At 45.5% G+C, this 16081-nt stretch overlaps 1 protein-coding gene across 1 annotated transcript in view; it reads left to right on the forward strand.

Annotated features, from left to right (window-relative positions):
- LOC126195708 (uncharacterized) overlaps positions 1 to 16081 on the forward strand; it is a 124686-nt gene that overhangs the window by 23120 nt on the left and 85485 nt on the right. Inside the window, exon 4 of the mRNA XM_049934337.1 lies at positions 13012 to 13234. Coding sequence (XP_049790294.1) covers positions 13012 to 13234 — 223 coding nt within the window. The remainder of the gene's footprint in view (positions 1 to 13011; positions 13235 to 16081) is intronic.

A 16081-nucleotide genomic window follows, 5' to 3' on the forward strand; every position in this document is an offset into this window, starting at 1 on the left:
TCTACCGACTGAGCTACCCAAGCACGACTCACGCCCCGTCTTCACAGCTTTACTTCTGCTCCTAACTTGGAAGGTCCCGAGTTGGGATGTCGGTCCTGCAGACATTTTCAATCTGCCAGGAAGTTCGTATCAGCGCACACTGCGCTGAAGAGCGAATATCAATCTGGGATATCAATTGAAGGTTGAGGATCTGGACTACGACAGTTAAAGGTTCTTGCTAGAATGGCTAACACACGTTTACCTTAACCATGCCAGTTTACAAAAAAATGGTTCAAATGGCTCTGAGCACTATGAGACTTAACATCTGAGGTCATCAGTCCCCTAGAACTTAGAACTATTTAAACCTAACTAACCTAAGGACATCACACACATCCATGCCCGAGGCAGGATTCGAACCTGCGACCGTAGCAGTCGCACGGTTCCGGAATGAAGCGCCTAGAACCGCTCGGCCACCGCAGCTGGCGCAGTTTACAAAAGTAAGAACTTCAGTAGTACCTCTTTTTATGAAAACGACACAAATGAGGATAACGTGTGCCTTAGAATGTTTAATTAGTTTCAAGGACTAATGTTCGAAATGAAATCATAGTTTAATTAGTTTCTATAATCGTGATACTGACTCTAACCTAACTCAAGGAGGAGGAGGAGATTAGTGTTTAAGGTCCCGTCGACAACGAGGTCATTAGAGACGCAGCACAAGCTGGGATTGGGGAAGGATGGGGAAGGAAATCGGCCGTGCCGTTTCAAATGAACCATCCCGGCATTCGCCTGAAACGATTTAGGAAAATCTCGGAAAACCTAAATCAGGATGGCCGGAGAGGGGTTTGAACCGTCGTCCTCCCGAATGTGAGTCCAGTGAGCTAACCACTGCCCCACGTCACTCGGTAACCTAACTCAAAGTAGTCCTTTTTTTTTTTACCTAACTGATTAGGTCAGGTGAAGATGTATGGTGCTGAAAGAGCTAACTTTAACAGCAGGTACACAAAACTTACAATATCCAAACAGGCAGATAGTTAGCCACGGAATATACACTGATGACTGAAAATATTATGACAAGCGCCCACGGCGAGGCTGGCTGCAGCCTTATGGCATCGCAGGCACATGACGCATTAAGGAAAGTATGTAAGCTGAGTAAAGATGAGTGGGAAAGCATTCTTGTAAAGATTTCTTTTTCTTTTGGCCAGGTATGCCCTCTTTATCTGTGATATTCTGATTTTTGTGTAAGTCATGTGTTTTGTTCCAAAGGTAGTAGAATTCCTTAATTTCATGTACTTTGTAGCCCTAACTTCGATGTTAATCTTGTCAGTAATCTCATTTCTGACACTTCTCATTACTTACGTATTTATTCAGTTTATTCTCAAACTGTAGTTCGCACTCATTCAACAGATTCTGTTTATAAGAGCCGCAAGTTGGAACACAAGAGACCTTGGCATAGGCCAGATCGTTAGGGCTCAGATAGTTCGTCTTTGGCTTTTTGAATTTTGGATGAGCATACTATCCTGTACACAATATAATCGCCACCGAACATCTTAGTAACTAACTCCGTCTGATAAATCTTATATTCTATACAGTCTGCCTAACAAAAAAATGAAGCACGAAGAAGGCTTGATAGGATTTTGTTGTAACATCGTACACATATCCCCCATTGGAGAGTATGCAAATAATTAGAATTGTAATTCTCTGTAACAGGTAGAATGCACACCAGTGTGCGCTAATGTTCTTGGTGTTTAGTGCTGTTATCACGCCTGCTAATGCATAGAACGGGGGTGAGCGAAGTTAGATCTAGAGTGATCACTGTGAAGGACGCAGATAACATGTGTTGAAGAGAGACATGTTATTAACACCGAAACGAGTTTGAAAGGGGGTCTCATTATCGGTATCCATTTGAGTGGCAAATCGAATCATCCAACCCCCAGATTTGTGGGGCATTCGGATGTGACACTGGTCTTAAGTTGACCTGCATGGGAACAAGAACAAGTACATTTGTTATCAAAGATCCAATCGACCACGTCTGACCACTACAAGGGCGAACCTCTACACTGTGCACCAAACACATTCGTATCTGTACCAGCGATCCGGAAATAAGTACTGATCTCACTACAATGTTCAGTGTAATTGTGCACCACTAGTTAGAAAAAAATGTTCAAGTGTGTGTGAAATCTTATGGGACTTAACTGCTAAGGTCATCAGTCCCTAAGCTTACACACTACTTAACCTAAATTATCCTAAGGACAAACACACACACCCATGCCCGAGGGAGGACTCGAACCTCCGCCGGGACCAGCCGCACAGTCCATGACTGCAGCGCCTTTGACCACTCGGCTTATCCCGTGCGGCACTGGTTAGACGTTAGGATCAGATGGACTAGGGAATAACTGTCCAATGTGCAGGATACCGTTAACGCAACAACACAAACTTCCGCGTGTTGGATGGTGCCGTGACTGTAGATAATGGACGGCAGATGAATGGTGTTGTATTGTGTTCAGCGATGAATCATGGCTCTGCACTGCCCTGGATGACCATCTTCGGCGAGTATGTTGGTGACCTGGGGAGAGATCCCAATCCAAAGTTTTGGAGATGCACAGTGGTGTCACTCCTGGCTTCGCGATGTCTAGAGCCTTTAGGTACTGACTTCAGCCCCCAGCTACTAGCGTTTGAGGGTACTGTAATGGCACAACCTTATGTCATGGACATCCTATATCCTTACGTGCTATCTTTCATATGACAGTGTTGTGATATTATTATTTTTCAACAAGACAATGCTCATCCACATGACACATGTCTGTGTCTATGATGCTGAAGTACTCCTACGGCCAACTATATAACCAGACCTGTTCCCCATAGTGTATGTGTGGGAAGAGCGTGGACGTCAGCTTCACCCAAGTACCAGTATCCAGTAGATCAAGTACCAGTTGCAACGGTTGTAAGACAGCTTGTCTAAGGAGAGAATACAAAGGCTTTAGTGTTAAGTGGGCTCATACCGCTCTTAGGGCACAAAATAGTAAGGAGTTGAAAATTAGAAAATTTAATTAAAATTCATTCATCTAACTACAAGCAAAGTGCACTCACGCCAGAGGTAGAGACAGAACCAGGAAATAAGCGATATGTCGCAAATGTGTCAAGCCTCGGCGTGTTACAAACACCACGCCGAGGGTACGAGCTCAGCAGAAAATAGCACGGGACAGGAAACCAACTTAAACGTGACACACACATTCGTCAGCTCGTAAGAGATGTCGAAAGAAACTGTACTTATTTCATAAGAACCAGTATCAGAGGACCTACACAGCAGTTAAAAGCGTGTTAGGCGAATATAGCAGAATAAGGAGGACATAAACGGTTATTACTACATTGCGAAACGAGCATCGCGTCAAAGTTCATCGTTAGCTCGCTTTCAATACTCGACCTCTCAAGTTCTTAAGAAGTTGATTACTGGGATCGATGTCTGCTTGCTTAGTTAAGTGGTAACGTTTTTGCCTACAATGCAGCGGGCCCGCGTTCGATTTCCAGCCTGGTTGGAGATTTTCTCCACTCGTGGGCTGGGTGTAGTGCAGTCCTCATCATCACCGAAACGCAAGTCGCCCAATGTGGCGTCACCTGAACAAAGATTTGCAACTCGGCGGCCGAACTTCCCCGGATGGGGCTTCCCGGCCAACAATGCCACACGATCATTTCATTTTACTGGGATCGGTGGCGTTCGCGGCAATAGCACTCGATTCGATGATTACGATACCATAGCAAATCTGCTTCCTATATATTCCAGAACAGTCTATGAACCATCCTAAGATGTACCAGAGATGACGGTCTTTGTCTTGAAATGCATACTGTTAGCTGCCTACTACTGCTGATGGAGAAAGTGACTGTCTTACGACAACTCCACACCACGAAGTGCTGATAGCACCTAACTTCAGCGCGGAAACAGGCAGGAGGGCCTCGTGCGGTCCTCGTTCCTCTTCAACACTTCGACGCCTCCACGTCCTGAAATCTACCTGGCCGGTAGGAAGGAGATCGACCGACCACACGACTTCTGACAACACTATATCGCAGATGTTCATCAAGGGTCAACATAGAATTCGGAATGGGATCGATCGCACTCCAGCACCTAGTACGAGACCATTCGTGCTGGAGGACCATAGCAGCGCCGACAGCGCGCTGCGGCGCGAGGTCACTCACTCTTCTCCTGGGCCTGTAGACGAAGAACTGACTCGGCAGCTCCTTCATAGGGAATCCAACACGAAACTCAGTGTGGCATTGGCTGCAAGGCCGGTGTGGAACAAGATATGGTTAATAAACTAATTGAACTTTGACAATGTTTTACTAGCGTCAGAGCCGCTTAACAAGTACCCAACTGCTATCCTGACTTCATGCAGAAGTGTCTCCGCTCGGCCCCTCTGTACCGCCAAGTTCCTCTTAAATGTGACTTTATTTTGTAATCACTGAAATAACGCCACATTCTCTAGAAACTTGTGAAGTTTCCTTTTGTTTCTTTGTTTCTTCCTGTGTGCCTCACTTTTTTGCCACACAGTGTATATAAATTCTAGTTCCTCACCGCTGTTTTTGTCTTTGTTTTTGCTCTGTTCTCAGTAACTACAGTATGAATTTTTATACTGTTTTAAACTGATGGACTGATTCACGAGGAAGACTGTGCATATAATTTATAAATCAAACTTCCTGGCAGATTAAAACTGTGTGCCGGACCGAGACGCGAACTCGGGACCTTTGTCTGTCGGTTGCAAGTCTCTACCATCTGAGCTACCCAAGCACGACTCACGCGCCGTCCTCACAGCTTTACTTCTGCCAGTACCTCGTCTCCTACCTTCCAAAATTTACAGAAGCTCTCCTGCGAAACTTGCAGAACTTTCTAATTTATAAATATTTCTTGCTGTGGATATTTAGTGTTACCTGTACATATCCGAAGGAGGTCGCCAGTTTGTGTATAGAGAGAATATTTCTCTGCTCTGGGATGTACCTAACTTTTTTCTGTTATTCATTCGTTGTCTGTTACAACGTAGAGGATTCCATAAACAAAAATATGATGGAGCCAATCGAATATCCGTGAGGAAACACTGTTTGATCGCACGTTTGTTATATACCTAACCAACAGACAAATATGTCCAGAACATAAAGGAGTTCGTACGCTACCAACAAAAACCGATGATGAAAGTGTCATTTTTCTGGTTAGCAGGACGCACGGAGATTCAAGGAAATGAACAGCGGATATGGCAGTAGATGAACTGTGTTCTGTAAGCATGTTGGCCTAGTGTTTGCCATCCATCGAGATGTATCGTCGCTGTCGAGTAGAGGGTCTTGCATCAGTTATAAGAACAGTGTCTGTAGTTGGGCAATTAGCTGCGGTTGGTAAAACCAATCATTTGTCTGAGACGTACCTACTTCTGGCCACCGAAGCGATATATTCTTCCCACTCGCCTTCGGGTGGGGTACAGTTCGGTGACATATCGTTTGCTGCTCCTGTAGGAGGACTTCCCATTGTGAAGTGTTCGCGGTATATACAGAGTGTATCTGAAATGAATGTAGAAAATCAGAGGGCTGGTACAGTGGGTCATAACGAGCATATTTCACACAGCAACCAATGACCGCATCCCTTAGCGCACAGCGCTAGCCGTCGTTGAACAGTGTCGCGCGCCGCCAAGAGGGTAGGCACACGACATGCTATCCGAGCCGTCATGGTAGCAGGTCTGCAGATGGTGGTGGTGGTGGTTAGTGTTTAACGTCCCGTCGACAACGAGGTCATTAGAGACGGAGCGCAAGCGCGGGTTAGGAAAGGAGTGGGAAGGAAATCGGCCGTGCCCTTTCAAAGGAACCATCCCGGCATTTGCCTGAAACGATGTAGGGAAATCACGGAAAACCTAAATCAGGATGGCTGGAGACGGGACAGGTCTGCAGAGCAAGGATTTCAGCGTATTTGTGACATAAAGGTAAATGAGGCGTCGTGTCGAAGTTTCATGACCTTTATTTGCAAACCCTGTAGTCTACATAGTTGCGGATATTCCAGGCGGGCAACACTACGGGTTTCCGCCTCTTACTGGGACGCGTGCACGTTCCTTTTGGCTGTGCAAATGCATGTTTAACATGTGTTGGATGGAGGGCAGCACCTGTCCACACTGCAGAGTCTGAGTCGCCCTGCGTCATTTTGTCATCAAACGGGGACACTCTTGTGTTTGTTAGTGTGTGGAGCGGACAGGAAATGGAGCACTATACTTGGGGGGAAAGGGCAGAAGTGCACTGTTCTTACGGGGCGGCAGATGGAAATGCCCAAGTTTGTACTTTCGGCGGTTTCCGAATCGTCGAGTGCCAGATCCACGCACGTTTATTGCCACCCGTAGGTCTCTTTCAGCCTTTCCACAATTTGTCGAGTGTGGCAAAAAGATGATTTGCACCCGTACCGCCTTCAGTGGGTTTAAGCCCTTAACCCAGACAAATTTCTAAGTCGAATTTAATTCCGCCAGTGATTTTTGCAAAGGTGTCTCATTCAGCCGGACTTTGCGAAACGTGTACTTTTTACAGACGAGAGGGTATGGTGAACAGCCACAATCAACAAATGTGAGCGCGGGAAAATCCGCACGCCGCACTTGCTAGTGGTCACCAAGATCGCTTCGCTGTCAACTTTTGGGCCGGCTTGGTCGGCTGTAATTTGGTCAGCCCATACATGTACCCCGCCGGCCACTGAATGCAGACAAACTCTGTCAGAGTTGTTGGAACATTTTCCACTCAACATGTGACAGCAAATGTGGTAACCCGCCGGGGTAGTCGAGAGCGCTAATGCGCTGCTTCCTGGACTCTGGTATGCGCGCCGGCCCCAGGTCGAATCCGTCCGGCGGATTAACGATGAGGGCCGATGTGCCGGCCAGCCTGGATATGGTTTTTAGGCGGTTTTCCACATCCCACTAGGTGAATACGGGTTGGTCCCCATGTTCCGCCTCAGTTACACGGCTCGCAGACATCTGAACACGTTCGCACTATTCCATGGATTACACTCGACGTAGACAGTTGGGGTACACTAATTCCGTCCCGGGAGAGGGGGTGGGGGGTACGGGGCGGCGGCAGGAAGGGCATCCGGCCACCGCTTAACCATTAACATGCCAAATCCGATTAACAATGGCTGACCCTGCGTCACTGCGGGACAAGACTCAAGCGATAGATAGATAGATAGAATGTGACAGCAAATGTGGTACCAACCCTATGGTGCACCTGCACACCTGGCACATGCAGTGCGGATGCATTTGGAGGAAGCCTTTGCTGACAATCAGACAGGGCGCGGTGAGCGGGTGCCATGCCATGCACGTTTCCCCGTCTTGAAGCCTACTGATTTTTCCTTCTGGGGCCCCTGAAATCTGTTGTCTATGAAACACAGCTTGAGACTGATGAAAAGCTGACAGCGTCCGTTAAGGCAGCCTCCAATCCAATTTCCACTTCGCCAAGGGTGTTTGAAAGAGGGCGACAGTCACTCCAGCGTCGTTGCACGGCGTTCGTTAAGAAGGAGGATGTAATGTCGCGAGTTCTTTTGTAACTGTTTTCCGATAAACGTTATAAGACTTCACCCCGACTTCACATTTGCGAGAGCTATTCGAAACGTAGGTTCCGATCGGCCGCGAAACGGAAACCACTCTGAAAATCCGATGACGTTTTGCACAGATGTGCATACTCTGGTATGCTCGTCGATCGCGGAACGTCGCTCTTTTCAATTCTGGACGCACAGTGAGCACGTGAAGATGCGTAGAAAAAAGTTCTCCCACCAAGTAAGGGGGTAGTGAGAGATTTCGCCTTATGTCGTGCAGCCCACATAAAACAACCGTCAAGCGTTTCGTTCTTCATGACAGTTCTCGACCACACTCTGCGGGGGAAATGAAGATGCTCCTGCAGCGTTTTCGGTGGGAATTGTTTGATCACACACAACAAAACCCGTAATTGGCTTGTCCTGAGTTTTGTCTCTGTTCACAGTAATCGCTGGCTATGAAGACAACATTTTGGCAGAGGTAACCAACTGTAGACAAGCGTAGAGAAAAATGGGCGAAAAGCACAAGCGGTTGCTTTCTATGACGATGGTATTGGAAAGTTGGTACAACGCCACCACATATGTCTAAGCGGGAGCGGCGACTATGTAGAGCTGAATGGTGTAGCTGAATGGTATAGCAAGTAAAACATTTTTGATTTTCATAGCGGTTTCCAATTCGTGACCCATCGGAACTTTCTTCCAAATAGCCCTCATACCTTGATGTCACAAATACAATGAAATCTTTGCTCTGCAGACCTGCTACTATGACGGCTCAGATGGCATGTCGTGTGCCTACCCTCTTGGCGCCGAGCGACGCTGATCAAGGACGCGTAGCGCCATACGCAAAGGGATGCGGACATAGGTTGCTGTGTGAAATATGCTTATTATGACCCCCTCTACCAGCCCTCTCATTTTCTACATTCATTTTAGATACACAATGTAAATATATTTAAGTACATCACATTTTAACTGCATGTATTTTGTATTCAGACAAGAGTGGAAAGGTTAGTTTACCAAACGGTATGTCCTCCATTTTAATAATGAGACGAATGTGGGGTGTCTTAATTTTATGAAATGTCTGACGTGATTCACAAATTATTAGGGAGGAGATTTTAATGCATTGTCGGCTTGACTGTCTGATCTTCTTCTTCTTTCCTTTTTGTGTGGTTAACCATCCAATCTCTTCTGAGTAATACTCTTAGCCTTTGTTGAATAGTTCATTCGGCATTTTAATACTACATTTTGTCACTGAGAAAACTGACCGTTTTATCTCTTGATTGGGTAACTGAGAGTGACAATAAATGAGAGAGTGGTGGTAATTCTGAGTGAAATTAGTATACAGTACGTACTTATTTTTCACATTTTAGAGGAGGCTTGTAAAAAAAATAATGGCTGCACGTAGCTGTATTACCCACTTTTATTAAAAAATCAGTCTGAGTTAAAGGACAGACAAACCAGAAGTTTGTTCGGGCGTCTAGATAGTGTATTCGTTGTTACTGAAAATTTTGTTTTATACAGTGCTGTAATCTACTGTGTCTGTGGGTTTCATGCAAAATATTTTTAAGATTTTGACAAAATGGGATGGCCAGCCATTGTGATCAAATAATGACATTTTGAGATTTCCATTTACTCCTTTCATTTTTGATTGTGTCAATGATAGTAAGCCGGCCGCGGTGTCCGAGCGGTTCTAGGCGCTTCAGTTCGGAAACGCGCTGCTGCTACGGTCTCAGGTTCGAATCCTGCCTCGGGCATGGATTTGTATGATGTCCTTAGGTTATTTACGTTTAAGTAGTTCTAAGTTCTAGTGGACTGAAGACATCATAAGTTAAGTCCCATAGTGCTCAGAGCCATCTGAACCATTTTGAACCAATGATACTAAGGCACCCGATGTCGAATCCGTACCTGTGATAAAAATTATATGGTGCTCTTTGGCTCTCTGAGGTATCTCTTCTTATCAATCCAACACTCAGTCGGTACTGAAAATCCCATGTTGCATCACTGTTGCCAAGGGTTTCGCCGTAGTTTTATATTTTGCTACAGGTGCTCTTAATTTATAGTTCAATACGACACGCGTCAGGATAGAGCGAACCTTTCGGTTTCATCCTTTCATCCTCATCAAGAGTACTAGACACTCATTTGAGAAATAAGAGATCCCTTTGGCGTTTGCATTAGTGCAGTGTGGATATTCATACGCTAATAAAACTTACACGATGCTTGTGGAGGTTACAATTCTTCTCTAACAAAATATTTTTGAGTTCTGCGCAATACTCAGCTGGCCATATGTGGCAGAATGTTCGGGGAAAACAGACTGTGCGAGGTGTCTGGCACACCTGACAACTTGGATAAAAGGGTCGCCAGTACCGTGGATCGCCCGCCGTTGCAGCCTGTTTAGTCTATCACCATTTGCGGGCAATGTCCGGGTGCCCTCTTTATCGGATGAGACGCCACATCGCTGGACACTGACAGGGGCTTAAGATACTTTTCAACTGTGCTGGCTGCGGACAAAATCTTATGGACGCCTTAGGAGATAGTCGCGTGAAAATACGCCTTGCTAAGAATTGGACTATATTGCGCTATATGACGAGCCGATGAGCCAAGAGGACACTTCTTCAAATTTTAGGGAACAGTTTGGACTCGAAATAAAGTCTCACGAGGGCAGAGAAATGCTGTCTTACATTAGCCCCGCTCCTGATTTCACCACCGCATCCTGGGACCAATCCGTAGAGATTATCAACCCGGACGCTCAACACAAGGTGTACTGAACTCATTGACTGGACAATGTCCTAAAAATTAACAAACATGGGGGAACTATTGTCATCTTTCAGAAGGGCAGCAACTCGAGTTCTTTCAGAACGGTCTGAGCTGCCACCATTTCCGAGGATTGGGATTAGCATCAAGTTATTGTTAACTTGTTTAATCTAAAAGGCGTGGAGAGTAATAACAAACTTTTTGGAAGAGAGAGGGCCGACCGTAGGGGCCGAGCGACTCTAGGTGCTACAGTCTGGAACCGCGCGACCGCTAAGGTCGGAGGTTCGAATCCTGCCTCGGGCATGGATGTGTGTGATGTCCTAAGGTTAGTTAGGTTTAAGTAGTTCTAAGTTCTAGTGAAAATATTTGCAACGTAGCCTCCGACTGGCGTCTTTTCTAACATTCTGTCAGCTTGGATAATCAATAATTTTGGGCGGTCTCTCCGCAGAGAGCTCAGATGAGCCTTGTTTTAATGGGTTGGGATGTGTGGCAGTAAAGTGCTATTGGCTGGGACGAAGTTGAAAGGGCTCTTGGTTGGGATTTGAGATGGTGAAGTACTCTTGACCGGGAGGAAAAATTAAAGACATGACCGGTCCATAGTAGTTCTCATCCTTTGTGCGGGCTGTGGTAGATTGTGGAAAGCAGTTCGCCTTTTTGCCTCTTACAATTGGTACGTATTGGCAGCGAAGCAAGGCCAGATGTTGCTGACGAGACGGGAGTAGGTGCTTTTTGAGTTAAAGCATCACGGAATATCGTTTTAAATCACGTTCTGGCAGCCGATGACCTAACCAAGACGCAGTCATTTGGATTCCTGCATATATATCCCTATTACCACGTGAGCGAGCAATCGTTTAGCCGAAAGCGAAGCCATGTACATAGCTTACTTTAGTGCCTCCTGAGTTAGTTACCAGGCTATCTTCTTCCCTTCCCCATGGACTGTTTAATTATACGGATTTCATTTTACAATTAGTAGTTATCTCCAGTGTGTCAGTGGGTGAACTATTACGCTTGTTTTGGACGTGCTGTTCCTATTGTGGCATACTGTGAAGTAAAACTGATCTTAGTTACCGCTATTTTACTGCAGTATTTAGAGATGAATCCCTTGACTGAAATTACTACTATTCGCTTCATCAAGAAGCACACCGTCGACTCACTTGGTACTGACACGTCTTCTCTTTCTGTTCCCTTGGCGCGCAGTTTATTAAATTCGTATAACTCTTAAGGGCAGGGGTCTGGCGATCTGCATATCGAATGGGTTCATTCGATTCAGATCAAGGGAATTGTGTGTGTTCAACCATATCCCGGTGGCAACTTGCAAATAAAGATGCTGGTCTCTGACACGATGCTTGAAAGTGGTTATGAGTTGTCGCACAGCTGATTATTATGACATAAGTTCTCAATAGGCTATGAATAACAATTACTGGACCAACGATTGTTTTTCTAATGACACATAGTGCCTTGTTTAGGTATTTTGTTGTATGTAGACATCGGAAGGTTGCCTGTTTTTGACTGAAATTGGCTGTGAAATAAAGGTGTGTAATACAGCTGCTCGCAACCATTAATTACAAACGATTTTTAGTTTCAATGTTTTTAATTACGTTTATCATATGGCATTTTAGCAAGCCCCCCCCCACACACACGCACACACACACACACACACACACACACACACACACACATTGGTTATTAGTGAATAATCTGATACCCAGTTCGGGAATGTAGGAATCATAATGCACCTGTTCACTATGAGTACTAGGACTTCTGAAAAAATATTGATGTATCGACAAATCTATTCATTCTCCTAAAAAGTATCGATATATATCGGCGGTATCGTTCTCACCGAAATATCGATATACGGGTGTCGAAACGGCAATGTAGAGTAGAGATATTTTTGTTTTATGTTTTTTGAGCTTCCTTCATATCCAGCCTTTCTCTTTGACTGTATGAAGCAAGTATAGATGGCACAAAGAAGAAGTCCGATTGTAACGGGGGATGGAGCTTTGAATGGAATAACAAGACATCAGAGGTGTAAAAATAACACACCTGTTACGTTAGAAAACAATTTTGGCGCAACTAGAGTGCTGTTTTTTCACATTGGCATTCTGCAAAAGCAGTTGCTGATGAAAAAATCTAAATAACAAGATTGGTCTTTGCCGTGGGTGTAAACGTGTGAGGGAAAATGCTGACGTAATCGGCGCTCGGTGCTACCAACAGAAAAGACAACGTTTAACTTCACCATCGAATTTTGACACTACAACTGCTAGGTTGGCTTTTGCAGAAATTAAAAAACAGAGAAGTCGAGATGAAGTGTTGCAGACAAATCCAGTATGTGACGAACATGAACGACGTAACCTGGCACCTTTTACCGTGCAGTTCCCATTGTAAGGAAAGTGGTTATCGTCAAGCATGAACGTGCATTGTTATCGTTTTAATTCTTGCTCTATGCAGGCTGCTAGCTTGTTGATGTCCGTAATATCTAATAAGAAATCACTACTTAAATATACAGCTCTAAAATTAGTAGCATATTTGCAATATGCAGCGGATATTCTTTTTTGTTCGGTAAGTAGATATATTTCCATCGATATATCGATAAATCGATAATATTTTCGAGAAACAGAGAGCTTATTGTGATACTTCTTTAAACTATGATACTTCTTTAAATATTATGTATCGGTTTCCAGATTTTTTTTTAATGTCAACAGTCCCAGTGTGTACCATACGATGACATGACTGATGTTTAGTGGTGGCGGCCGCAGGAAGATTCGCGAGCCGAGCGAGCGCCTGCTGACGCTGGCACAGCCTCGGAGGCCGGTGGAGCCGCCTGGCCCCATTCGGACGCAGCTGTCGCAGGTGGAGGACAAGCAGGTGGTGGCTCTGGAGCGCATCAGGCAGCGGCAGTCTCTCGCCGAGGCGGCGCACTACCAGCGGTCCGGCTCCGAGCATAGCAGCAGCGCCTCGCCGCGCGCCGGCCTCACGCAGGTACGCCGATTCACACTGGCGGCTACGGAACGGCACCGTCATATATGGGCGTGCTCACGCTAGACGTACCCACTACGTAGCTGTTCCATGCAAACGATTGTTGATAAGACATTCTCTCTCGACTGTCCTGTTCTTCCACATTGGCGGAACTTGGCGACAATCTGAACAACACGGCACTTTAAAATAGTCGTACCATCAGAACACTGTTGATGCCGATGGTTAAGTTATGAGGGGGCCATGAGCCTCAAAAAAACTAGCAGTATACAGCAACTTTCACATGCTGTGTCCCTGCCCAATACCAAAGCTTGATGAAATTTGGACAATAGATAGAAAGAACTGCTGCAGAATAGTACATGAGAATGCAGGAGACACTGATGCAATTAATGACGATACACAGAGTAGTGTAACTCTATTTCATATACACAGGGTGGTCCATTGATAGTGACCTATGTTACATAGGAGTGAAACATTATGAGGAAGTTACACTACTGGCCATTAAAATTGCTACACCACTAAACTGACGTGCTACAGACGCGAAATTTAACCAACAGGAAGAAGATACTGTGATATGCACATGATTAGCGTTTCAGAGCATTCACACAAGGTTGGCGTCGGTGGCGACACTTACAACGTGCTGCCATGAGGAAAGTTTCCAACCGATTTCTCATACACAAACAGCAGTTGACCGGCGTTGTCTGGTGAAACGTTGTTGTGATGCCTCGCGTAAGGAGGAGAAATGCGTACCATCACGTTTGCGAATTTGATAACGGTCGGATTGTAGCCTACCGCGATTGCCGTTTATCGTATCGCGACATTGCTGCTCGCGTTGGTCGAGATCCAGTGACTGTTAGCAGAATATTGAATCGGTGGGTTCAGGAGGGTAATACGGAACGCCGTGCTGGATCCCAACGGCCTCGTATCACTAGCAGGCGAGATGACAGGCATCTTATCCGCATGGTTGTAACGGATCGTGCAGCCACGTCTCGACCCCTGAGTCAACAGATGGCGACGTTTGCAAGACAACAACCATCTGCACAAACAGTTCGACGACGTTTCCAGCGGCACGGAGTATCAGCTCGGAGACCATGGCTGCGGTTACCCTTGACAGGTTACAGGAGCACCTGCTATGGTGTACTCAACGACGAACCTGGGTGCACGAACGGCAAAACATCATTTTTTCGGATGAATCCAGGTTCTGTTTACAGCATCATGATCGTCGCATCCGTGTTGGGCGACATCGCGGTGAACGCACATTGGAAGCGTGTATTCGTCATCGCCATACTGGCGTATCACCCGGCGTGATGGTATGGGGTGCCATTGGTTACACGTCACGGTCACCTCTTGTTCGCATTGACGGCACTTTGAACAGTGGACGTTACATTTTAGATGTGTTACGACCCGTATCTCTACCCTTCATTCGATCCCTGCGAAACCCTACATTTCAGCAGGATAATGCACGACCGCCTGTTGCAGGTCCTGTACGGGCCTTTCAGGATACAGAAAATGTTCGACTGCTGCCCTGGCCAGCACATTCTCCAGATCTCTAACCAATTGAAAACGTCTGGTCAATGGTGGCCGAGCAACTGGCTCGTCGCAATATGCCAGTCACACTCTTGATGAACTGTGGTATCGTGTTGAAGCTGCATGGGCAGCTGTACCTGTACACGCCATCCAAGCTCTGTTTGACTCTATGCCCAGGCGTATCAAGGCCGTTATTACGGCCAGAGGTGGTTGTTCTGGGTACTGATTTCTCAGGATCTATGCACCCAAATTGCGTGAAAATGTAATCACATGTCAGTTGTAGTATAATATATTTGTCCAATGAATACCAGTTTATCCTCTGCATTTATTCTTGGTGTAGCAATTTTAATGGCCAGTAGCGTAGTTTCTTTCTGAAATTTTGCACAGCATTGCAGTAAGCGCATTGGACTAAAATTTAGTCACTTGTAGGAGGCATCTGGCTACTACCGTGTCGCACCACCTCTATCCTAGATGTGACCCGAATTCGGAGAGGACATGGATCCACAAGCCTTTTCAGGAATGTCATGTCGATCTGAAGTTAGTTATTGACGTTTAGATGCCGTAAAAACAATCCCCCACCCTCCATTCCTTAAATAATCCAACTCCCATGTATAAAACAGCTTCAAACATCAGATTACGGTACTTTAGAAAAGAGTTGATGTATCAAGTGTTAGAAATTAACTATATAATATGAAACCCTTATGGTTGATATCACAGAACGCAAATTATGGTGGTTTTATTATTTTCGGTTAAGTCAGTGGACAGGTATTTTCCGTCCATATTAACATTTATGACGTCATATCTCCTGAACTCTTTGTCGTATAGTGATGTAATTTTGCAGCTACATCCAGTGGTATATGTGGATATTTTATCTTAAATGTCCTGCGTATAGGATTCGTGGTGAAGATCTAATAAATTAAGATGTTGTGTGTGATGCTGCAGTTTCGCTGCATGAGAGCCAAAATGCAATAAGCGATAAACTTTTCTCCTTCATTATTTTGTTGAGGTTACAGCAGGCGGACTCTACAACAAACAAAAGGTTTCAAAAGGTTTCATGTTATGTGTAATATTTGTCTGCGGTCCCTTAATTCTCTAATTCTCAAACGCTGGTTGAATAATGTTTGGGTAGTCTGCGTGCAGTGACTTACGCTGCCTCAAACCGTCAGCTTACCGAAGTTAAGCGCCATGAGCGGGGCCAATAGTTGGTCGGGTGACCCTCCGGGTATGTCTCGCACTGTTGACAGTTTGCTCTCTACCTTTACGGTGGATGGGACAGGTGGTGTGGTGGTGTAAAGTCCCTGGTCACTAGTCTCTGCGCCAGTGACC

The sequence above is a fragment of the Schistocerca nitens genome, chromosome 7 (genome assembly GCF_023898315.1).
Source record: "Schistocerca nitens isolate TAMUIC-IGC-003100 chromosome 7, iqSchNite1.1, whole genome shotgun sequence".
NCBI classification, from domain to species: Eukaryota; Metazoa; Arthropoda; class Insecta; order Orthoptera; family Acrididae; genus Schistocerca; species Schistocerca nitens.